Source organism: Erythrolamprus reginae, chromosome 3 (assembly GCF_031021105.1).
Source record: "Erythrolamprus reginae isolate rEryReg1 chromosome 3, rEryReg1.hap1, whole genome shotgun sequence".
In the NCBI taxonomy this organism is placed as follows: Eukaryota; Metazoa; Chordata; class Lepidosauria; order Squamata; family Dipsadidae; genus Erythrolamprus; species Erythrolamprus reginae.
In genome coordinates this window covers 68,862,063-68,887,950 of record NC_091952.1, presented here as the reverse complement: position 1 = coordinate 68,887,950, position 25,888 = coordinate 68,862,063, and the positions used below count along the sequence as shown (strand labels likewise).

The following is a 25,888-nucleotide window of genomic DNA, read 5'->3' as shown; positions in this document are numbered from 1 at the left end:
GTCTTTCCATCTACTTTCTGAATTTCTGCCAACCAAGCAATCTATCATGGGCTGTAGTTGGAATTGAATAGATAAACTTGTGTTGGAAGAGAGGGAAGGATGAGGTTTCCTAGGGCAGAGGTAATGATAGTTTGGGGACAAGAGTCATCTGATAAGAGGATTGAAAACCATTTCCCTTTTAATAGAGAATGAATTACCCCAGCAATACAGCTCTATCTGTTGCCACATGCAAAATAGGCCATTTCAAACCTATTGAGAAATTTGACCTATCCAGACGTCAACTCTATCATTTTCTTGCATTTGCCCTTCAAGGAATAAAGTTCTCTGTGCTCTTAAAAATAAGAGACTGCGCTGGAAGGGAAAGAATCTGAATCTCCCCATTGCAAGACAATCTGATCAATGTGGGAGTATTGTTAGTGTGAAGTTTGTTTTTTCCACTCTCATGGGGACATATGATCCCTATGAGCCTAGGCTCAGCTGGGAACAGCTGTTCTGGACTCTAACCTTCCTGGGAGAATGGAAATCTGGGGTTCAGTGCCACGTCTCTACTGCAGCCTTTTTTTATATAAGTTCCTGCTGTTTAATTTACTATGCCTGGAAATTGTAGCATTTTTGTATTGGTTTTGCAATAGTCTCTGCCTGGCCCTGTGGGTGAAACATTATCTAGCATGACCAAGCTGGAAGGATGGGTGAATACTGATTTGGTATGGGAACTAGTTCTCAGTCCTCGTTGCTTCAGCTGCTGGAGAGACAAGTATGAGATATTTGTCTCTCCCTTCCCATTTATGACGGTGGAAGGAACTTGGCAAAGATGGGGACAGCTGATTCCTTGTCCATTGGTGGTAACGTTCCCATCTCAAGCATTTAAAATTGACTGTGTTGTTTGCAAATGATATGGAATTGTACATGGCTCTTTCTTTTCCACCTAGACTCTATAACCCAAACATACATAATAACTGTTCGGCTAGGGTTTACTTTTAGAGACAGCTTTTGGAGGCTCAGAAGTGTTCAGACATTGCTAACTTCTTCACATTACAAGGTTATGATAAGGAGGGAGAGGAACTCAGAAATTGATAAGAAAACAAGATTAATACAACCCCAACCTTTTGTCTATAATTGAATTGTTGTGGGCATCAAAGACTTTGGAACATTAAAACATTCTCATCGTTGGCAAGTTTAAAGATGGACTTCAACTCCCAGAATTCTTAGAGGCTTAAGGCTGCATCTACTATGGTCAGGGGTGGGTTCCTCACAGTTCTGACCATTTTGCCTGAACTGGTAGCAACCCACTAGTGTCAGTCCATGGGCAACACCAATCTTTTTTTTTAAATTTTTTAATTGTTTTGACTTTTTTTTAAAAAAAACGGTTTTCTGCACATGCACAAAAGCAAAGTTTCTGGCATTTTCTTGCTACCACTCCCCGGGCTCATGTAGATAAAAAGCATGCTGGCACTCTCGGTAGTTTCTCTGCAGTGTTTTCCAGACTGGAAGTGGCAATTTCTTACTGTGCATTTCCCATGGCCCCGAGTGCTGCCTCCTGGAGTGCCACTGCCGCTGTTCTGGAATTTTCCTTCTGCTACCGATGTGGCTGGAGCTCCCATCAGGATCAAAGGGAGGGAAGAATGTCGGGTCCCACAGAGTCAGCCTTCTCCAGGTCCCGTCGACCAGACAATGTCGTCTAGCGGGGCCTAGGGGAAGAGCCTTCTCTGTGGCGGCCCCGTTCCTCTGGAATCAGCTCCCCCTGGAGATTCGCACTGCCCCCCACCCTCCTTGCCTTCCGCGAGAGTCTTAAGAATCACTTATATTGCCATTCATGGAGCAATTAGATCAAGACCCACTGACTACTAAATGTGATGTATGGTTGTGATTGAATTTGGTTGACTGATTTTAATATATTGGGATTTTAGCTTGTAGCTTTTAATTAATTAGATTTGTTTGTATGTATTGTTTTATATTGTGTCTTGTGAGCTGCCCTGAGTCTTCGGAGAAAGGCGGCATACAAATCTAATTCATGATGATGATGATGATGATGATGATGATGATGATAATAATAATAATAATAATAATAATAATAATAATAATAATAATAATAATAATATAATATTTGGAGCAAGGGAGCTCCAGAGAGACTCCCCACCTCACCTTCTTTTCTCTCCCTGCAAAGAAGGGGTTTCTGCAAATCCGGGGAGAATTTCATTTCAATTCTCCTGTTTCCATTTAACCCACCACTTGGTGGAAAAGGGGGAACCTTCCATGTCCCCCTTTTATTTGCCCAAATTTAACTCTTTTTTCAAAGCTATTCTGGCCTTGATTTGCAGGCTACAGAGGTATGGCACAATGCAGGCTTCACGTTCATGCAAGCTTTTTTCCAGGCTGTTTAATATTGTGTGCTGTTTTGGGGTGGGCTTTTTTGGGAGTGGGTGAGTTGAAAAACAACAATCTGTGTCTTTTCTGTGCCAGATTTGAACTTGCATGTGTTGCAATAAAGCTCTTGAAAATAGAAAGATGATAGATGTTAGGTAGGTAGTGTTGTGGCCTGTCCACATCCCACGCAGCCAGTCATGGATCCTGAGGATTGAGAGGTAGGTAGCTAGGTAGATGATTGATTGATAGATAGATAGATAGATAGATAGATAGATAGATAGATAGATAGATAGATAGATAGATGGATAGATAGAGACAGAGATAGAGATAGAGCTATAAGGAAAGAAAGAAAGAGAAAGGAAGGAAGGAAGGAAGGAAGGAAGGTCTGATTATAATTGAGCCCAAAATTTTGGTTGCTAAGCAACAGCATTGTTTGCGTTTCACCATTTTGTACAAGTTGGTCATGCCCACCAGGTCACCTGACCATCAGACCATGCCCACCTGACCTCCAAGTCACGCCCACAAAATAAGCCATGCCCACAGAACCAGCAGTAAAACATTTGAAATCCACCCCTGACACTCTCTCTCTCTCTCCCTCCCGATTGTGAAGGGAGCATGAGGCTCCACCCACCTCCACAGGTGCTGCCATTAGGGTTCTTTTACCCTCTGCACATGCACAAAGCCTTCTGTGCCTGCTTTGGTAAAAGAACCAAAATGGCAGTGTCCGGGTGGGTGAGCGGAGCCTCAATGCTCCCGTCGTGATTGGCTCTCTAATGACCAATAGGCATGAGTGAACCGGGAGCATTTCACTCCTGTTGCCAAAGTATTTGACTGGAGTTCGGAGTGAGATTTTTAAAAAAATGTTTACACCATAACTGTTTTTCCTCTGGAAACATACATGCTCATTTTGTAGGAATATTTCCCATGAAATGTTGCCCAGATGAAATAGGGGGAACAGATTCCATTGATTTCTTGAGAGAAGGCCAAGTCCTTTCCTCAAGTTGTGTCTCACTAGGAAATTGGGACTCCAAATTTCAAATAGCAATCATATAGCAGTGTGGTTTGTCCTCTAATTGTTTAACTTTCAATTATCTTTACTCATAGACGTGCAACTCTGCTTTCTTTTGCCACCACCCCTTTGAAGTCCATTTTAAAATATTTTTTTTTAAAAATGCAAATGAGCCTGGGATTTGTAATAAAAGTGAAACATATTAGTTGAGCTCAGTGGCAGATGCACCATGACACAAAGATAATTGAGAAATAAAGCTCGGTTCTTCCTAGGAGCTGATGCCTGGTGTTTCCCATTTACACAGATATTTTACTCCACCCCCACCAGGCAAATGGCTGAATCCACATTTATACTCTTAAAGCCATTTCTTTTTTAAATAAACAGAAGAAATTCACAAGCATTTCATCCATCTCATATGTGTTTGCAAGCTACATGTCACTTATCTCAACCATTGTTACAGGGAATGAGTGTTTAGGAACAAAAGTAGGAAAGGAGAAAATTGAGTTACCTTATTCTTTATCGGAATAATCAAGTAACAGAAAGGAATTCCCTTGTGTAATCTTGTTTTGTAAATTCATCCAACTTTTGTTTTTTCTTATTCTTTCTGTTTTAAATCGACGGCTGGCTGTTGGGAGGGTTGTTGCCAAGGTAGCAAAAGAGCTGAAGAAAAGATAGAGGGATGTGCAAGGAATATAAAAACAGTGAGCATGTATGACAGAGAATAAAAAGAGATGATTATGGATAATTTTCACTTTATAACACCCATTAGCTGCTTTTGAGTGCTATTTTCATTTTATGATTTGAAATGCAGTGTTTACTGAATTTTGTTAGGTTAACATATATAAATATACAAATGTTTATAGGAAGTCCTATACGTCCTTTCAGATGGTATTATTTGGGGAGCATTTTATTCTATTACATATTGCCATGTATTCTGTAGTGCAGTGTTTCCCAACCTTGGCAACTTGAAGATATCTGGACTTCAACTCCCAGAATTCCCCAGCCAGCATTTGCTGGCTGGGGAATTCTGGGAGTTGAAGTCCAGATATCTTCAAGTTGCCAAGGTTGGGAAATACTGCTGTAGTGTATGTACAATGATGAGAAAGGAAATTTCTAAATAAAAAGATTAGTGTGTTGCTGTTTTTGCTATTTAATTCAGGGGTGGGTTTCTTCCGGTTCAGACCAGATCACCCGAACTGTTAGCAACCCGCGAGTGACGTGATATGGCACCACGGATCCAGTTCTGTCAGTGCTGGTCCATGGGAGCCGCCATCATTTTTTTCAGAATTTTTGGTGAATTTTTCCATCTGCAGATGGCTTTTCCTCTTCTTCTACTTGAAATAAAACCCACCCGCCCACCTGTCGGTTAATCCTGAGCTTTATTTCTTTGCCCAGAGCACACTGACCAGTTCCTCAGCTGTGTTTTGGGCTCTATTGGGCTAGTCAGCATGTGCAGAAGTGGAAATGCATAATGGGATGCACACACGAATGGAGTGAGCATGGGTGCATGCAACATCGCGATGCGGATCGGTGGCAAAGGTAAGTGGAACCCACCCCTGATTTAAATACATGCTGGAATACTTACATATCTACATAATTCATACATGCACAATTAACTTTTTACAGAAGTTTCTTAATTTGACTATATGGGGAAGGGAATATGCATTACACATTATGACAGCTCTGATTTTAGTTCTGCTTCCTTATAGCTTGGAGATAAATGACAAATCCCACAACAATCTGCAAGAAAGATTGTTGCTCTAAACCAGGGGTAGGCAAAGTTGGCTCTTCTATGACATGTGGACTTCAACTCCCAGAATTCCTGAGCTAGCATGACTGGCTCAGGAATCCTGGGAGTTGAAGTCCACAAGTCATAGAAGAGCCAACTTTGCCTACACCTACTCTAAACTAATCCCATTTTCATGGTGGGCAAATATGTTCAGTCTGGTTTAAACGCCTTGCAATAATTCTTTGAATTATGGGTTATAGTAACAACAACAAAAAGAAAACTATTTTATACTCTAAGAATTTTGCTTTCCTCCATCTTTATACTGTAATCAGTATGAAGAATGGATGCTATTTAGGTTTGTTCAGTAAAGCTATAGCTATATCTTTCTAATTCAATCAAGACTTGAAGTAAATTAGATCTTTTTGGTTGTATTGGCCATTCATGCCTATGGTATTATGTATAAGAGGGGGTTTTTTTTAAATCTTTTTTTACTTAAAATCAAAGATGAGGCTTTGGACATTCAAAATTGTCCAGGCTACCATAAATTCTCTCAATATAAACCCCCTAAAGTTTGTGTCTGGTCATAACCTCCAGGAATTTGAAACGAATCCAAGCGACCGATTAGGTCCCACAGAGTTGGCCTTCTCCGGGTCCCGTCGACTAAACAATGTCGTTTGGCCGGTCCTAGGGGAAGAGCCTTCTCTGTGGCTGCCCCGACCCTCTGGAACCAGCTCCCCCCTGAGATTGGAACGGCCCCCACCCTCCTTGCCTTTCGTAAACTCCTTAAAACCCACCTCTGCCGTCAGGCATGGGGGAACTGAGATAACTTCCCCAGGCCTATATTGTTTATGTATTGTGTGCATGTTTTTTTTAAATTATGGATTTTTAGTTTTAATTATTAGATTTGTATTGTACATTGTTTTTTCTATTACTGTACTGTTGTGAGCTGCCCCGAGTCTACGGAGAGGGGCAGCATACAGATTAAATAAATAAATTAAATAAATAAATAAATCGTATGCTTCATGTTAAATAATAATTGTGCACTATCAAATGTGTTTATCAGCTGCATGGATAGGCCAGCATAATCTGTCGGCAGCATAGCCCTTCAGATTCTCCAGTAGTACACCACTGGAGAATGGTATAGTAATCAGGTCCATCCATCTTGCTGCTCTTTTGAACCTTTTTTCCTCCATTCTACCATTCCCAGTATTACAGGTTTCTCAAGGGACCTATATCTTTGCATAATGTACAGAAAATGCGGTAATTTCAACCTGGTCAATTGTATCTTGAATGAAAACACTGGGTTAATTTGTTTGTGATTGATTTGGTTTGTTTTCTTGGCTATTCATAGTATTGATAGTTTTATCCAACCCCAAAGCTCAAAACTATCAGTAGTCTTTTGATCTTGTTTCTTCGGGAGTCTAGTTTTCACTTCCCTATAGTATTACAGGAAAACCCCTACTTCCACATTTCTGGTTTTTTAGAGGTCTAGACAGATAACAGCATTCAGAATCTTTTCCAGAGCCATCATTACTGTCTTACAAAGTGCTAATCCATGATTATATTTCTTGGCTTCTGGTTTCTTTATTGTTGGTGATTGATCCTAAAAGGCAAAAGCTATTCCGCCACTTCAATATATTCATTGTCAGTTCTGAGGTTAATTTCTTTACCTGTTGTGATAATTTTGGTTTTCTCTGCATTTAAAGCTGTCCCACTTTTTCACTGTGGTTTTTGAATTTCTTTGCTAGATTTTATTTATTTATTTATTTTATTCATTCAATTTTTATGCCGCCCTTCTCTTTAGACTCAGGGCGGCTTACAACATGTTAGCAATAGCACTTTTTAATAGAGCCAGCCTATTGCCCCCACAATCCGGGTCCTCATTTTACCCACCTCGGAAGGATGGAAGGCTGAGTCAACCTTGAGCCGGTGATGAGATTTGAACCGCTAACCTTCAGATCTACAGTAAGCTTCAGTGGCCTGCAGTACAGCACTGGATATCTCCATTTTCCACTATAATAGGGTTATTAAACCTAAAGAAGAATATTGACGTTTCGTCTTCCAACTTAAAACTACTCTCATTGTCTTCCAATCCAGCTCCCCTCAATATGTTTCATATTCAGCATACAGGTTAAATTCACTAGGAATTGTTTCATTCCTTTGCTTAAACTGCCAGTCTATTTCACTGGCACTGGTTAAATTCACAGGATAGGTTTTGCCTGTGTGTGGATTTCTCAAGAGTACAGTGAAATGTTCTGGGATTCCCATTTTTCTAAGGGCATTCACACTTCGACATGGTTGATACAGTCAAAGCTCTTTATACAATGCATGAAGCATATTGATTTTTTTTTAGCATTCTTTTCTTAATTATCCCTCATGCATTAGCAACAATGATTCTTGTCCCTTGACCTTATCTAAAACCATTTGGTGTCTACTTTTCTGCCTAGATGTCTGATCTTTGCTTGGATGATCCTAATCATTATTTTGCTAATATGCAAACTTAAGGATATATAGGTAGTCCTTGACTTACAACCATTTGTTCAATGACCAAAGTTGGAATGGCACTGAAAAAACCTGACTAATGATGGTTTTTACACTTACAACTGTTGCAGCATTCCCATCATTTACATGAACAAAATTCGGATGTTTGGCAACTGGCATGTATTTATGACAATTGCGGCCTCAAATTGCAGGATCATGTGATCACCTTTGTGATCTACTTCCATACTTTTTGCAGTTTCACACATACATATGCAAGGAGGGAGATTTGCACATTAATGCAATGCATGTTTTTCCCCCAATAGGTTGCTATTCAACCTACAGCTGTTTGCATTTGCCGTGGATTGTAATGCCAGTTATTCTGAAACATTTCTCATGGCTTAATTGGGCAATCTAATTGCATAACATACCCTTGCAAAACCCTGATGAGGTCAACAACTAATGAAGAACTTCCACTTGCAGATTTAAGTCAATTAAAGATTAAGATATATGTCAGTGTTTAGATTATATATAATTAAAATGCCTAATCTAAATACATTGTCTTTATTCTCACCCCTGCTTGGTAGGTTGGTTTTTTAGACGGACCAAGAACAGAGGTTAAGGCAGCCTTGCCAAGTACATATGCTATAGATAGGCTACAGTGGAAATTGTCATAATCTTCAGCTGCATGAACAATTCTCTCTCTCTCTCTCTCTCTCTCTCTCTCTCTCTCTCTATATATATATATATATATATATATATATATATATATATATATATATATATATATGTATGTATGTATGTATCACATAGTTTTGCTGAATTTTTAAAAGGATCAGATCTGGTGGCCTAGAGCAGTGTTTTTCAACCAGTGTGCCGTGGCACACTAGTGTGCCGCGAGACATGGTCAGGTGTGCCGCGAAGCTCAGCAAGAGAGAGAAAGAAAGCAAGAGAGAGAGAAAGAGAGAGAGAGAGGGAGAGAAAGAAAGGCAGGGAAGGAGGGAGAGATAGAAATAGAGCAAAAAAGAGAGGAAGGAAGGAAGAGAGAAAGAAAGAGGGATGGAGAGAGAGAGGGAGGAAGGGAGAGAGAGAAAGAGGGAGAGAAATAGAGCGAAAGAGAGGAAGAGAGAGAGAGAGAGAGAGAATTTTTTTGTCCAAACTTTTTTAGCCCCCCCCCCACTCCCCCCTGCTCAATGTGCCCCATGATTTTGTATATGTAAAAAATGTGCCGCAGCTCAAAAAAGGTTGAAAATCACTGGCCTAGAGGTTAATTCTCTGTCTCACAAGACAGAAGCTGCCGGGTCAAATCCCAGTAAGGGTATGACTAGCTGATGAGACCAGAACAAGGCCGAAATAGTGCTATCCTAGTCTCCCTTAATTTTAAAAGTTCAGCAAAAATATGTGATACATACAGAACATAGTTTGTTGGCTATGAATAAATTAACTGCCTTGAAATGGCCCTGGGTTGGGCCTAGAGGCAAAAAAGGAGCTGTGACGTTCCTTCAATATACCAGGGTGATCCAACAGAAAGAATATATATATATATATATGTCACATGTTTTTTTGCTGAATTTGAAAATTAAGGGAGACTAGGATAGATCTATTTTGGCCTTATTTTGGCCTCATCAGCTAGCCATACCCACTGGGATTTGAACCTGCAACCTTTGCCTTGTAAAGCAGAGAATTATCCTCTAGGCTACAGTATCCAATCCCTTCAGCTCTGCACCAGGGAAGGGTTACATATTTTTGTGTCGAATCACCCTGGTGTATTGAAGGAACATCACAGCTCCTTATTTGCCTCTCGGCCCAACCCAGGGCCATTTCCAAGGCAGTTAATTTTATTGATAGCCGACAATTCTATCTGTATGTGTCACATGTTTTTTTGCGGAATTTGAAAATTAAGGGAGACTAGGATAGATCTATTTCGGCCTTATTTTGGTCTTATCAGCTATATGGAAGTTATATGTAATACATTATAAAATATTGGCAGCCAATGTATTTATTCTTTCCCAAATTCTTTGTAGTGTTATATAAAAATCTTATCATATTCTCCAGATGTGTTGGACTGTGATTCTTGTTACCCCCAATCAAGTGTCCAGCTGGGAAGTATGATAGTTTTTGTCTAAAACATCTGGGGTATATTTAGTTATGGAGTACTGTCCTGTTGATTGGAAAAAGCTGATTTGAAAAAGCTGATGATTGAATTCTCTGCCTGTTATTTCCATCGCCCCTCTTTTTCTTCTCCGTTCTACATGGTAATGTTCTCTAATGTGATATATCCTGTCCGTTGCCATGGCATCCTTTGTGAGGTCACCAGATAAAGCTAATTGCCCCCTCCCACAGGAAGAATAATTAGTGAAGAGAGAAGGGGAGAGAGAGAGAGAGGGGACTGTAATCAAAGCCCACTTCCCTTAGTTTGATTGAGATAAAGAAAAAGCATACAGATAAGCTCCTGTCCTTTAACTGGGCAAAGGGCAGGGAAGGCTGGTTCAGGCAGTTAGCCTCAGGTGGGTGATGTGCCATTTATCCATTGCTTATTGGCTTCAATCCAGGAGTAGCTGTGGACAGATTTCTTGAAATTGTCTCATAACTGAACAGCATGTTTGTTGAATTCAGTCCTGATTACACTCAAATAAATGTTTTCAGTATCTGCACGTAAAGAACAAGGCTTTTGCAACAAAAAAAAAGGGGGGAAGGTGACAGGGAGGCTCCTGCAGCTGCTTAGAAAAGGAGATGGGCCCACATACTATCCATGGGCTACAGATATAAATAGTTGTTTTGAAGCCGGACAGCAAGTGGCCCCATCTCGCTTTTTAGGCAGCTGCAAGAGCATCGCTAGGGCATGCCGTCAATGGGGCTTTACGTTACCACTGAAAATTACCTCTCAGTGTTTCGTTGGAAAATAAATGTTTTAAAAATATTTATGAAGAACGTTTATATATCAGTAAAATGTATCTGCCCTAAACATTCTTTTAGTGCACCATCTAGTGGTGTCGTTTTTTGATCATCCTTTCCCCTGCAGTCTCTGCTTTAGGAAACCCCTTAACTTCCATCCATAGCTGGGTCCCTATACTACATCACCAGGGATTAGATGAGCTCTCCTAAAAGCAACAGCAGCAGCCTCTGACTTCCTACATCAGGGGTGTCAAACTCACATTGTCACGGTAGCATCACATGATGTATTGGAACTTCCTCCAACCTCACTAAACTGGGCATGGGCGTGGCTAGTGTGTGATGCATCCGGCCCATAGACCGGAGGTTTGACTAGATCTTTCATTGACTACCTGGTTTTTCCATGTGGATTAATCCACAGATCCCATTATAACAAATATAACAACGACAGAGTTGGAGGGGACCTTGGAGGTCTTCTAGTCCAACCCCCTGCTTAGGCCAGGAAACCCTACAATACTTAGATAGGACACCCTACACTATTATAACAATAGAACTGTGTGGGGTTGAACTGTGAAGTCCTTGATGCTCCCTGAGTTTGGAGAGCATTAAGGACTCCACCGATACCTTTATGTGCAGCAAGTGCCCTCATTGATCACTTCTACCTTCACTCCTCCACTCGAAATAGAATACCCTACGAGACTAGACTTTCAATCCTGGGCCTAGAAAGTTTAGAACTAAGACACCTTAAACAAGATCTAAGTATTGCCCACAAGGTCATATGCTGCAACGTCCTGCCTGTCGGCGACTACTTCAGCTTCAACCACAACAACATAAGAGCATACAACAGATTTAAACTTAATATTAACCGCTTCAAACTTGACTGTAAAAAATATGACTTCAGTAACTGAGTTGTCGAAGCGTGGAACTCATTACCGGACTCCATAGTGTCATCCCCAAACCCCCAACACTTTACCCTTAGATTATCTACGGTTGACCTATCCAGATTCCTAAGAGGTCAGTAAGGGGCGAGTACAAGTGCACTAGAGTGCCTTCCGTCCCCTGTTCTATTGCTCTCCTACATCTCCTATACCTTTCTTCTTTTCCTTTATCTCTTCTTCTATTCTTTCATTGATATGTTCTATTACTATACCTTCTTTTCTATTATTTCTTAGATATATTTTACTATGAGTATCTCCTCTATAACCTTCATCATGTATTTTACTATGTGCATATAGATATATACCCACTAAAACCCTCATTGTGTATTGGACAAAATAAATAAATAAATAAAATACCTAACACAAACTTTGCTGCCTGAGAATGATGGCATATGTAGTCTAAAACCTTTAGAGCAGTGTTTCCCAACCTTGGCAACTTGAAAATATTTGGACTTCAACTCCCAGAATTCCCCAGCCAGCATTCGCTGGCTGGGGAATTCTGGGAGTTGAAGTACAAATATCTTCAAGTTGCCAAGGTTGAGAAACACTGCTTTAGAGGGTATAAAGTTGGAAGAAGGTGATGGTGACACTATCAGGTCAATTTGAAACAAAACCAAAACACTGTCTTATATTGTAGGAAATTCCCAGTGACAAAGTGTCATAGAATGTCTTGAGAACAGTGAACTTTCAGTTTCTGAAGCTTACTGACCATTAGACCTCCATGTCACCCCAGTGACTCATAAGTGCATTCATCACTCTCATGTGCCTAGACAAAAAAGGTGAGCAAGAATTTTGAGGCTGCTTGAGAAAAACATATTTAGCTGAGTTTTCTTGTTTGTTGTGAGTCATTGGATCTGAATCTGTGACTGCCTCATCCATCCATTATGTTAGACCAGGTGTGATAGCAAAAACAACTTGAACAGCAGCATAATTTTACTTTCAGCAGCCATGTCATTTTAATCAATTTTCTTGGCATTTAGATCAAGGTCACTAATCAACATTAGACCTGATATTGCCTGTGAAGTTTTAAGAAGCCTAAGTGCAAAAGTTACAACATAGAAAATCATTAAGATACTTTTTGTGAAGATGAATTTCTGTTCAAAATATAGTACAAAATTGTGCCCTACTAATTAACACATAAAAGCTTCATCCTTCAAACTTTACCTGCCTGCCTGTCTATCTGCCTATCTGTTTGTTTGCTTGCAAAGTCAATCTTGTTTCAAAGTAGCATGGAGGTAGCTTTCCTGTTTCACATTTTTCTACAAGTAGACTTATATACTGCTACAGCCCACCCTAAGAGTTTACAGAGTCAGCATATTGCCTCGAATAATCTGGGTCTTCATTTTACCCACTTTGGAAGGATGGAAGGCTGAGTCAACCTTGAGCCGATGAAATTTGATCTGCCAAATTGCAGGCAGACAGAAGAAGTAGCTAGCATTCTAAGCACTGTGTTACCATGGCTAAAATGGAATGGAATGGAATAGAATAGAATAGAACCCACATAATGACCTCATTTGTTCACTTAATGGCTGGAGTGCTACTTTATAACCATTGTGTTCCCTTAACTACCTTGGTAAAAAGCTCATAAAATTGGAGGTAGGTAGTGACCTGTTTAATGACTGTCATGACTTATAATTGAAATTGTGGGCTCAATTATAGTCATAAGGACTACCAGTTATTTTTAATATCTTTATTCCCGCGGTTGTTTCATCTTGTCTCTTAGTTCATTGAAGTATTTCAGAGACTAAATTACTTCAATGAACTAAGAGACAAGATGAAACAAACGCAGGAATTAAGACTAAAATAAACAAAAGAGAGAATGGGCATTTCTGTATTCTTCTTTTTTGTGTCTCATGAGGTTTTGTTAGATCTCTATTAACAATTATTTGTGCTTTCTGTGAACTGTAAATTGATCTTACCCGTTGTATACTTTCTTTCCAAAATTCATTTACCAAAAGCTTGAATAAAAAGCCCAGTTCAAGTTTCCAGAGGCTTTCTCTGTATGAAAATCAATACAGCTTCTTTTATATTATGTTACTCCCAATGTTTTAAAATGTCCAACAATTGTAGTATTTGGTGCTCATGCAAATTTATGAAATAGTTTGGTTTTGCATTTTGTACGTAAGACAGAGGTGGGTTCCTACCGATTCTATAGAACCGTTAGTAACTTAGCAGCCTGGATTGCTGGAACTGGCAGTGACTCAGGCCTGCCATGTACCCGAGTCGGTTCTCTTGGCAGCACCATAGGTGATACCATCTTGTTTTATACTTCTGTGCATGCATATAATGGTTTTTTTAAAATAATGTGTATGTTGTACGCATGCACAGCACCCACTTATGCAGCGCGTCCCTGAGCAAACTGGTAGTAGCAGGATCCAGAACCCATCCTTGATGTAAGAGTGTTTTTATGGATCTATTTGCCTAAAATTATTTTAGCTCCTGGGTAAAGGACGTTCTCCACTTCCATTGCTGGGTTATGTATTTGCGTGATAATGGAACCAAAGCCTTATACAGTGTTCCCTCGCTTTTCGCGGGGGATGCGTTCCGAGACCGCCCGCAAAAGTTGAATTTCCGCGAAGTAGAGATGCGGAAGTAAATACACTATTTTTGGCTATGAACAGTATCACAGGCCTTCCCTTAACACTTTAAACCCCAAAATTGCAATTTTTCATTCCCTTAGCAACCATTCAGATTATTACTCACCATGTTTATTTATTAAAGTTTATTTTTTAAAAAATTATTAAAGGCAGACTAAAGTTTGGCGATGACATATGACGTCATCAGGTGGGAAAAACAGTATAGGGAAAAAACCCGCAAAGTATTTTTTAATTAATATTTTTTTAAAAACGTGGTATAGACTTTCCGCGAAGTTCGAACCCGTACTAAATTTTGGGAAAAACAAATGTAATCCACTTTCAGTTTCTTACTTTATAGCTTGCATGAAATCTAGTGGTTTCACTTCTGGGAAGAAGTGAAACACATTTTGGGGGGTTTCAAAGCAAAACCATCTCTATTTCTCTCCCCTCCCCCAGTCTGTATTCTTTTTCTAAACACTTAAAATTTTGTCTCTGGTGTTAATTGTCACTTTATTGGAGTGACTTCAAACAGGAAACTGAAAACTTTCTAATCTATAGGACAGGCTGAGCATTCTGCTCTGATTTGCCAAGTGGAAAAGTTCTGCATTAAGTGCTTCTGAAGGACTCTTAAAAATAAAAGCCAAATTGCACATATCTTGTTACTATATTTCACAATTTAGAAAAAGCTGACATCAAATACCTTAACACAGAAAGACAAGTATTAATCTAGAATAGACGTTTAATGCCCTACTCTGCCCTAGAGATAGTATTTGAGATCAAGATGAGACATTGCATTCACAGTTGCCGAGTGTCAGGGAGCATATAAATTTAATAAATTAAATCAAATTGCTTCAGGCATGAAACAAAATTCCAATTTTAAAAATATCTTTTTTTAGGGTTTGGGGTGGGAAAAAAGTAGACACAAGGACACCTTTACAGGCCTCCTAAATTATTTGTAGAATTTCTCTAGGCAGGAATGTGGATCATTCTTCCTTACTGAGTTAAAGTAAGATACCTATATGTTCTGTCTGGGTTCCCCCAGACCTCAACACCAACTGGAAAAAACAGCCAGACACTCTGGTAAAAGCCAAAAGTATTTTATAGCTGGAAAAAATAAACACAGAGGAAAACCTGTTCTTCCCAACAGACAGGCTATAATACTTTACAGCAGAGTCCTGATGTCCAGACAATACAGCAAGCTTCTTGCTGGCACACCCACCCCAAGGTTTCAGTAGTCAAAGGCACAAACCAGGATTCCAAGACACCAAAGTTCACAGCCAGGTCCCAAGACTCTCAAAGATAAAACTCCACAAGCCAGGAAGGGTGGGTCTGCCTTTTAGCCTTTCCAAAGAGCACCACACCCAAACCCAGCTGTTGCCTCTTTAATGCTGAAAGTACTTAGCCAATTGATCCCTTCTCTGAGTAGCTCTTCTCTGTCGCAGATCAATTATGGCTTGTGCATTTTCCTCTAAGGAATCCAGGCTGCTTGCTGGGGAGAGCTCCCTCTGGGGGGACTCTGGCTGTCCTCCCTCTTCTTCAGCCTGGGATTCCTCCTCCTCGTCTGCCTGCACCTCCTGTTCCTCAGCCTCTCCCTCTGAGCTGGAAACCGACAGAAGATCAGCCGTTCCCTGAGGGGCCTCAGACGGAACCACAACACCTATATATCCTACAGTTGGCACAAAACAACGTTGCCAAAAATATTGCTATCCTTGTTGCTGGTCTTACTTTGTATCCTTTGTCTCTTCTGAAGGTCTGACAACTAATTGTGTCACAAAAGTATGCCCTGGTAACATTTCCCATCCTCCCTGCAATAGCACTATGATATTCTCATCTTCTCCCCAGTCCATGAATGAGAGTGGTTGGAGTTAACAAGTTGTAACTGCTGTTAAAGTATTCTTTACTCTCTTGTTTCAAAATCATCCAAGGTCACCAGCAAGACGTGTAAGAAAAAACGTGCAGGTCAGGCAGTGACCGGAAATAAGAGGCAGGAATGACAAGTTTCATGCTGATGTAGGGTTTGGGGTTTGTTTGTTTTTTGCTGATTCAAAGATAGTGGTGAAACTCCATAATGGAGAAAGATCCTGAATCACTAACTGATATGAGGAGAGTCATATCTCTCAGCTAGTTACTCCTCTCTGCCAATCCTCCAACTCCATTCCAAAGTAAAATAATTAAAAATAAAGAGGGATAGGGGGATACTCTTGGATGCAAATGCCTCAGAGAAAAGGGAAGCCGAAACTGCCTTTGCTGCTAAACTATTGGTCTTGCAGAGAAAGAGAAGCGAAACTGATTAGCTGCTGCATAGCCATTTTTTTACTATAAGGGATAAAGGAAGTGATTGAAAGGGACAAATTCAGAAAAATGTAGTAAATACACAACAGAAGGTCAGTTCAACATTTATCTGATGAGTTTATTGGGGGCACCGTATTTAAAAACAAAGTTTAAAAATCAACCGATGTAATTTCAAAATGTTTTTAAAACATAATCTGAAACATGCCATTTTTATTTTCAATGTTCCCTCTTCTAGAGTGCAGTCCAACCACAATAAAAATAATAAGAACAAAGAAAAGCTATAGTAAAATAACACAAAAGCGATGAATTCATAGTACAATACAATTCATTTACGTTTGCACCAAGGATTCCTATAACTCTGAAGGAAGCCAAATATTCATGTCCTAGAATAATGTTGCAAGATCCAATCTGAGTCAGTCACCATGATTAGAGATTTACTCTTCCAAGATTTTAGACTCATACAGGACCACCCTGAGAATGAGTCCAGCACAAGTCCAAAAGCTTGGAAGAATAAAATGCCTGGACCTAGTGACTGTCTCAGATTGGATCCTGCAACTTCTGTTATTATAAAGCCCTAAACCTACTTACTATCCTAAATTTTCTATTAAGATATATAGCATACAGTTCCCCAACTCACCATCTGCTCAAAAGAAATATTTTTTTCCTAAATAAAATGGTGGAATTCTAACCATTTCATTTCAGAAATAGTGTTGGGGCAAAATTGGCTAATTCATTATTTCACTCCAAATAAAACTAGATATTTCCTCTTGCCATGCTTCCCTATTTCAGACTTGCAAAATTCTGTTAATGCAGCCTCATAATAAAGTAGATTTAGCTCATTGAGTTATGTTTCTATCTAGTTTAACTTGGGAAAGTTGATATCAATCTTGCAAGTCTGAAGATAATAAGCTTCTCACTGCCACTTTTAATCATCTGATCAACTTTGTCTTCGTAAGTTTCTTTCTCTGACCATTACATTCATAGGGGCCTCTCCGTCTCTTGTCTAATTGTTTCCTAGGAAGCATCTCTTTTTCCTGTCCCTCAAGGTCATCCAGGTAGACGTGGGCTAGAGATCAGAGGGACAGAAAATGCTTCTAAATATTTAAAAAATACACTTCTGTTCCCATCCACAATACCTGACTTCATTCCCAAGATTAGGGGAAACAAAAACCAAAGATTTTACATTGTTTTTAAAATCTAAGAGAATTCAAGATTACTCATATTGATACTTATGATATCTGAAATGAAAATATATCAATGAACATTTGCTGAGGTTGTGTTACTGGAATCTGACAGAGTGAATAACTTTGATGCACTACAGTATTATAATGTTATACTGTTTCTCTCATTGGATGGGCACAAAATGTGGACAGCATTGTAGATCCAAAGGAGAAGATTGGTAGTTGGACAGTGTGGCTGTGGTAACTTGTACTGTAAGTGTGGATGGGGCACCTATTTTAGAAGTTGAATTAATGGCCTAAACAGTACCATTTATATCATTGATACAGGAGCAGATAGTTTAAACATATTTAAAGCAGTCTATAAAATATGGTTTAATAACTCATTGGTCTTTCAGGTCCACAAAACACATTATTTTAGAACTTTACTTTTAGTCCAGGTTATTGTAGAATGCACCATTTCCAAAGCTACAGTGACTAAATCTTCCTTTCTCTTGGAGAGAAATGTGAAACTAGAATTCTTTTAAATACTGAAATAATCATGTTCTTGTACAATGCCTGAACAATGGCAGCTATAAAAATAATTTTGAAATATTATCTTTTTTTTCTATAGGGCTAGTACCTCTGTAACAGACTTCTCCTGCCAGGTGTCTCTATCCTCTTCCTGTGTGGTCATTGGATAGGCTCTTTGGGGGAAAAGGAATTGCATCTAATGTATCTAGAGGACATTTAGTGGGGAAGGCTCTAAACCAACAGTTGCCCTTGTATTATAGCTATATCCTTGATATCCCCAAAAGATAGGGATATTATACAGAACATGAATCCTGGAACTCTTCCCAACCCTTAATAATAGCTGAACACGAAGGAGGAGGAAGTGGGTTTACAGTAGAGGACTTAGTAAGATTTTTATCCAAACTCTCATAGGAAAGCTTTAGCCTGGATTTTTTTCCTTTGCAGCTCCTTATTAGATATAGCCCATTTTTGTATTCAAACTATCTCTTCCCAGATTTTATGCCCCTTCATTTAGTTCAAGTTTTGGAAATTTATGTTTTGGACAGAGTTTTGGACAGACTCATCTCTTTGAAATGTGAATTTTTGTTTATCTCTCAAGTCAGTTCAGACCAGCTCTCTCCAGAACCATATTCAGAGGCCCATTTGTAATGATTCTACACTTTCCCCCCATGTACAACAGACCAATATCAGATTTGTCTTGAAGATAATTTCATCAGATAAGGAGACACTGGTTAAACTACCCATTAGTGAGTTGAGATAAATTAATGAAAACAAGGATGTTAGGAGATAAGGTGTATCTGTAAAATTACCGTCATAGTATAGCTCCTTAATAGTTTAGACAGACTGTACAAAGTGGCTGTTCAGGATTCCTACTCAGACTGATAAGAAATGTATGTCCCAAATGCAGAGTATTTTGAACAACGAGAGCAGAAATGAAACCCAAAAGAACCTATGAGTAACATGGATGAGACATTAAAAGCCCAAAGTCACTGTCTATCCATGCAGAGATAAGAAGCCTAAATCATGTTATGTTAGTAGTTTTGGGATTTGAGGGCAGGCTTTGATTGACCAATAACACAGCAGTGACTCAGAGCTGAGCATTCATTTCCTAGTATTTTGTTTGATAGATATCTAAGTTGATCTGTTGAGCCTTGCCTGGGTTTATGTCATCAGATTGAGCTGTTTACTTAAAAGCAGGATTCCTGTGGATATTCTTTTCTTAAAATGGATAGCCGTCTTTCTTTCTTTCTAGTATTTCTTTTTCTGCCAGTCCAAGAGAGTTAATTGAAAATACAGGAATTGTCTTGAAAACCAAGAGAATTAATGTTATTGTAAATTTTACAGCTTTTGCAATTGTCCTTTCCTCAAGTCAGTATTTCTAGAAGAGTTGTGTGTACTAAAATTGCAAACTTCTGAATATTGATTTGCAAAGATGCTTCATTGAAATCAATGACTTTGCCAAATAAATATTTTTAAATCCATATTCTCTACCATAAAGAGATAAAGTGAAACTTTTATACTATTTATTACTTTTTATTGTTAAAATAATACTGCTACCATCACTTTTAAAGTGATTCACTACTTAACGACTTATAACACTTGGCAGTTGTTTAGGCATTTGGAGCAGTCAAAATATTTCACATCTCACAAGAAATCTAGAAGGAAAAAAAATTATTTATCTATCATTGGAAAACGATTTTTCCTTTTCTCTGACAGAGCAAGATTTGAATCGCAAACTTCATATTTCAGTCTCTTTATCACTAGGATACCTGCAGTTCTTATTATGTGTGAAAAATCTTTTGGACAATTAGTGACTTCTCCTTTTATTATCAGTAACCAATAGCCTATTTTCAATCAAAAGTCTTGCTTATTACTGGTAAAGTGGGTCCATCTAGCAGTATGGAACCAAGTTGTTTCATGGATCTTCCCCTACAAGAATCTGCCAACCATTGAGCTCAACAGGAGAGTCTTTTGTGAATATTGTTATTTTGTGTGGAATATGGACTTTACGGACCTTTTTTAAATGACTTAATTATCATTGGTTTTGTTTTGATTGACATTTGCTTACCTTTTGAATTATTTTCTTTGTTTATTCTGTATTTTTTAAAAACATCACTGCTTTAAAACCTCCTTTTAAAATAAAATGTTTAACAGTAGCTGCTTCGAGACAGTATAAAGCAAAATATAAATTATTGAATGGATGAATGATCAAACTGATCCAGCACACACCATACATGCAAACTAGCTTTCATAGACTTTACTGATAATTTTCATTTAGCTGACGAGAAGGGAAACTATGGAATAGTGCAGACTGTACATTTTCCTTGGGTAAATTATATTCCAAACTGTTTGCAGTATATGGTGATTTTACTACACGTTCTAGTTTATGTTTCACTATGCTGGAATACGGAGTCTAACAGACATGGAAAACTGCTCTCCAGTGCCAGAGATATTCATTAGCAAAAATTATAATCTTTTGCACAGGCCTTTCAGAAATGAGCTTAATTGGAATCACCGTACTAATATAGTAGCAGCCTGAAGCCATATAGAGAAAGATTATGTAATTACATGGGAAAGACAGTTTTTCTCCAAGTTAGAAGTTTGCATTTGTGCATTCTTTTTCTCAACTTGTCACTGACTCTTTCTGGTTATCTTTTTATTTATTTATATCCACCCATTGTTATTTTTTTACAAGGTGTATCAACTCATCTTGCTCCTCCTACTTTCTCTATAACAACAACCCTGTGAGGTGGGTTGGAGTGAGAAAGAGAAAGTGAAAGAGTGACTGGCCCAAAGTTCTCTAGTTATCTAGATGGAACTTGAATTCACTGTCCCCCGCTTCTAGCCTGGTGCCTTAACCATTAAACCAGTGGTTCTCAACCTTTCTAATGCCATGAGCCCATTATTATTATTATTATTATTATTATTGATATTATTATTGATATTAATATTAATATTAATTAGATTTGTATGCCGCCCCTCTCCGTAGACTCGGGGTGGCTCACAACAGTGATAAAAACAATATATAATGACAAATCTAATAGTTAGAATCTAAAATAACAATAGTACATTTAAAAAGTCTAAAAAGCAAGGAACCCCAATATATAAAAACATACATATGGCTCACAACAGTGATAAAAACAATGGTAACAAATTTAATAATTAAAATCTAAAATAACAGTTTTACATTAAAAAGTCTAAAAAGAAAAAAACCCAATAGATAAAATACATACACACAGTCATATCATGCACAAAACTACATAGGCAGGGGGAGATGTCTCAGTTCCCCCACGCTTGACGACAGAGGTGGGTTTTAAGGAGTTTACGAAAGGCAAGGAGGGTGGGGTCAGTTCTGATCTCTGAACTCTTAATAGAGTTCCTCATGTTGTGATGGCCCCCAACCATAAGTCTAGCCCCAGTTCTCCCAACAGAGCTTTAAACTGATTGGCAGAAGGTCAGAGGGACACCCCCACTGTAAATGCCTGATTAGTTATATTGCCTGTTCCAAGGCACCAGAATAGAAGTTTTTGTTCCTAACACCATGGTAAATTTGTCTTTTCGCGTGGTTTTAGGCGACCCCTGAGAAATGGTCATTCGACCCCCAAAGGGGTCCCAACTCCCAGGTTGAGAACCACTGCTTTAGTTGAACCTTGGCAGGCCTGGTTGGTTTGGGTTTTAAGGCCTTCTGGATCTGGGAATTGTCCGTAATTGTCGCTGGATGGAGTTGCATTGCTCCGAACAGATCTGTGTGCAATGTAGGGATTATTTTGGAGTCATGACTCCAGTTGAGAGGTGGCGGCACTTGCACCCATATCTGGGTCACTACTCTCAGTTACCCTTGTCACTCGCCCAATAGACTACTGCAAAGCGCTGTGCGTGGGACTGCCCTTGAAGAGTAGCCAGAAGCTTCATATGCTTCAAAATGTGGTGGACAATTGTGTCTGCTCCTACAACTGCATATCTGCTCTACAAGCTATGATGGCTGCCAGTTTGCTTCTAGGTTCAATTCAAGGATTGGTTTTGACCTTTAACCATACATGGAACAAGGTTATTGGAGGGATCACTTCCCTCTAGTTACATCTATTTGAGCCATCAAGTCTGGCAGGAGGCCAGATATATTACAATTTTTTGTCTTTTAAGCAGTTTCATCTGATAGTATCCAGGAGGTAAGCCTTCTCTGAGCTGATGATGCCTGCCCTGTGGAAGATCATTCACTCCAAATGAGACTGGCTCTGACACCCCGACAAGACGGAGTGGCTGAGGGTTCCAAGGACCCTTCCATTTGTCCTAAGGGGTCCTGACCCCCAGGTTGAGAACCACTGCACTAAACCAAGCCAGCCTTTCATTCATAGCTTGTAAGGCAATAGGTAGGCGTGTAAAACATTATTCACATTTGTAAATATAAGTGTATAAGGATTAGATCAGATCCATCTGATCTAAGATGATGATGATAATAATAATAATAATAATAATAATAATAATAATAATAATAATAATAATAATAATAATTTATTAGATTTGTATGCCGCCCCTCTCCGAGGACTCAGAGCGGCTCAGAAGAAACAACTGTATAACCTATATGGAAAGGCGTTGGTTTCCAGTAAGGCGAAATGGCTACTCTGAAGGTAGCCCAAGTTACATTAAAGAGAGCTTTGTGTTTTAAGTGCCAAATTCGAAGATTCTTTCTTGGAAAAGAGCCCTTTGCCATTGGAAAAGGGGTGGGGGGGAGAGATAAGAGGAGGCCCTAAACGGCCTCAGGGCACGAGCCCGTTTTGCAACGTCTTGCTTCTCCGGCGTCGTCCCGTTCGCAGCTTTACGCCCGATGAATGTTCGGCGAGCCAACACCCCCCCCCCCCGCTTCCTCCTCTCGTGCAGCGAGTCCTTTTTTCTACCGCAGGCAGTCAGCTCGCCTCGGTGCGCGCGCACGCGTACTTATCCCTATGTGGACACCCGCGCGCACACCCCCTCACGCACAATTACCCACGCCTCCTTTCCCCCCCCCTCAGAACCAAAAATAGCCTCGCGCGCGTATTGCGCCCACCCCCCCACACCCACTCCCCGCTCCATTCTCTTTCTCTCCCGAGCCAGCCGGGAGCATCTTGCGGGGCGGGGGCAGGAAAGGCCTTTTTGTGTGTGTGCGCGTGTGTTTGTGTGCCTCAGTCCTCTTCCTTCTCGGCGGCGCTAGAAGAGAGAGCGAGGGAGAGAGAAAGGAGGGGCCGTGCGCTCTTGCGCCTCTGTGAGCGCGCCGGGGCGGGGAAGGTGGCACCGGCTGCTTTGATAGCGTGTCTCTCTCTTTTTTTTTTCTGTTTTATCCTACCACTACCACCTCCTCCTCCTCCTCCCGTCTTCCCTTTCTCCCCACCCGTTTCCCTTCCTCCTTCCCGTTCCTGCCCTTCTTTTCGTTCTTTCTTCTCCCCTCCGTGCTTCAGAAGCTGGGCTTTTAAATGGTTTCCTCGCGGCGGGCGGGAAGAAGATGCTCGGCAGCAGCGGCGGCGGCGGCAACCACCACGTCAGGAGCCTGCAGCAGGACGCGGAGCTGAACGGCGACGAAGGGCCAGAGGAGCTGAAGGGCTTCAAGAAGGCGGCGTCCGAAGGAGGGAGCAAGGCCATGATGCAGAAGCGCGCCAACCCCAAAGGCCCGGCCGGCGGGGCGCCCAAGACGGCCGAGCTGAAGGTCTTCAAGTCGGACAGCGTGGAGGCTCGCCTGCCCGTGGCCTCCAACCTCCGCAAGCAGAAGTCCCTCACCAACCTCTCCTTCCTGACCGACAGCGAGAAGAAGATGCAGCTCTACGAGCCCAAGTGGAGCGACGACATGGCCAAGGCGGCCAAGGGCTTCGGCGGCCGCAGCCTCAAAGGGGGCAAGCAGGCGCCCTCGCTCATGTCCAAGAACCTCTCCCGCTCCGAGCACTCGCTCTTTCAGGCCAAGCTAGCCCCGGCCGCCGGCAACAAGCCGCCGCTGGCGCCGCTGCCCTCCACCCTGGGCAAGCCCAGCCGCATCCCGCGGGGGCCTTACGCCGAAGTCAAGCCGCTGAGCAAAGCCCCCGAGGCCGGCAGCGGCGGCGACGACCCCAAGTCGGACGACGAGATCCTCTCCACCAAGGGCAAGGCGGCGCAGCAGAAGCAGCCGCAGCAGCCGACGCCGCCAACGGCCCCTCAGCCGGCCGGGAAGGGCGCCCCGAACGAGGAGAAGGCTTTCCTGAAGGTGGATCCCGAGCTGGTAGTCACCGTGCTGGGCGACCTGGAGCAGCTGCTCTTCAGCCAGATGCTCGGTGAGTCAGCCCGTCCTCTTCCTCCCTCCCTCCCTTCCCTCCCGTGGGATCTTCCTGGCTGGGGAAGGTGATCGGGGCTTTCGGAACAAGGGAGTCGAGCAGGTCTTTGGGCAGGCAGGCAGTATGGGAGAGCCTGTGGGGCTTCCGAGGTGAAACTCCCCCATTGATTTCATCCTCTAGGAAGCTTGTTTGGTGCCTGGTGGCACCGAGCCTTTCAGGGAGCAGGCAGGGGACTTTGAGGCTTAGAAAGAGCAAGTGACACTCCAAAGAAAGGGATATCCTGGCTATTGCCATTTCAGTTTGGTCATTTTCCAGCTGTCAGCACTCTTGGCCAGTTGCCTGCCATCTTCATTTATGCATTCATTCTTGTTTTGTTCCTCGAGAGTGGATGCTTGCTCCTTTATTCCAGGAGGGAAAGTAGAATCATTTCTAATGTGACTTCATTGGCATTGGTGTGGGCTAGAATGGTTTTTTGGGTTTTTTTGGTTTTCAGGCAAAAATGTAAAACGAGTAGCTGAAATGGCTGTAAAGGATAGGAATTATTTTGGGGTGTCCGCCCCCCCCCCATGGTTCAGACAAGTCAAGTCACAAACCGTGCTTAGCAGACCAGGGTGCACATGCAAAGAATAAAATGGTAAAAAAAATGTGGCAAATTTAGACCCACAGTTTAGCAGAACGGCGGTGTACTTGACTAGAGAGAGATTAGCCTGCAGGGGCATGGCAGAACCCGTGTTAAAATGAATGGCTCCCCATTTGTTCAGCTGGGGAATGATAGTAGAAGGGGTGTTTGCAATTATGTCATGGTAGCATTCTAATCGCTCTGCAGGCAGTTTATGGGTATGTTCTATGGGAAGCGGGGAGAGAGGTGCAGCTACTGTGGCTGCTATAGGAGCAGCCATTCACAATGCTGAAAAAAGCACAAATGGTGAGATGCAGCAGGGTGGGTTTTCTTGTAATTTCCTATAGACAAATGTGCCCCCATGATTTAGCAGATGTGCTTGGACGTTCTGTAAGTCGTTACTGCTGTCTGATTGAGGCTGGTGGCAGAGGGGAGTGGTCACTAGCATCTCTACACCAGCTGCAGTTGAAAGTGGGGGCACACTGCTGGCTGGAGCGAAGGAGGGATGGGCTGATGCATCCTTGAACAGGCTGAGAAGAATGGACTCTTGTTTGGTTACTAAGGTGATCTGCAAAGGAACAGTGCTGCTGCCATTGCTACTTTCTCCACCTGGAATTTCTCTGAGACATCCGCCCAGGAATGGCTGCTTTGCAAATGCTGTACGCTTAGCATAGAGAGAATAAATAGCAGTACTGCCTAAGTACCAACAGTTTGGTTTCTATGCAACGGCTTGGCTCATAATGATCCATCACTAAGGAATACAAAATTCTCTTCTCCCCACCCCATAAATACTGTTGTCTTACTGATCTGTATGCAGAAGGGAGAGAATACAAACAGGGACATCTACATTTAGGAAGAGATTCAGGAGGATGTCTAAAATACTGGGATTGGTGCTCTTAAACTGCAACCCTGCATAGTTAGTTTTCCATAAGCGTATGGAATCCTGCTGTAAGAAATTTAGGATTATCTGTCTGCATTCTCCTGGGTCATGTGCTGTCTGTATCTTAAAAAACTACCACACCCTTTGGGTT

At 41.2% G+C, this 25,888-nt stretch overlaps 1 protein-coding gene across 14 annotated transcripts in view; it reads left to right on the top strand.

The window, feature by feature from the left end:
* The window catches only part of NAV1 (neuron navigator 1), a 320,658-nt gene that overhangs the window by 90,415 nt on the left and 204,355 nt on the right, over positions 1-25,888 (top strand). For 3 of the 14 annotated variants that reach the window (XM_070745731.1, XM_070745730.1, XM_070745725.1), the window contains exon 1: positions 23,401-24,238. The exons of 9 other annotated variants lie outside the window; for them this stretch is intronic. In XM_070745731.1, the coding sequence (XP_070601832.1) occupies positions 23,443-24,238 (796 nt within the window). In that variant the 5' untranslated portion in view covers positions 23,401-23,442. Of the gene's footprint in view, positions 1-23,268; positions 24,239-25,888 lie in introns of those variants that run through there. 2 more of the 14 variants (XM_070745735.1, XM_070745724.1) reach the window with 2 other exon arrangements.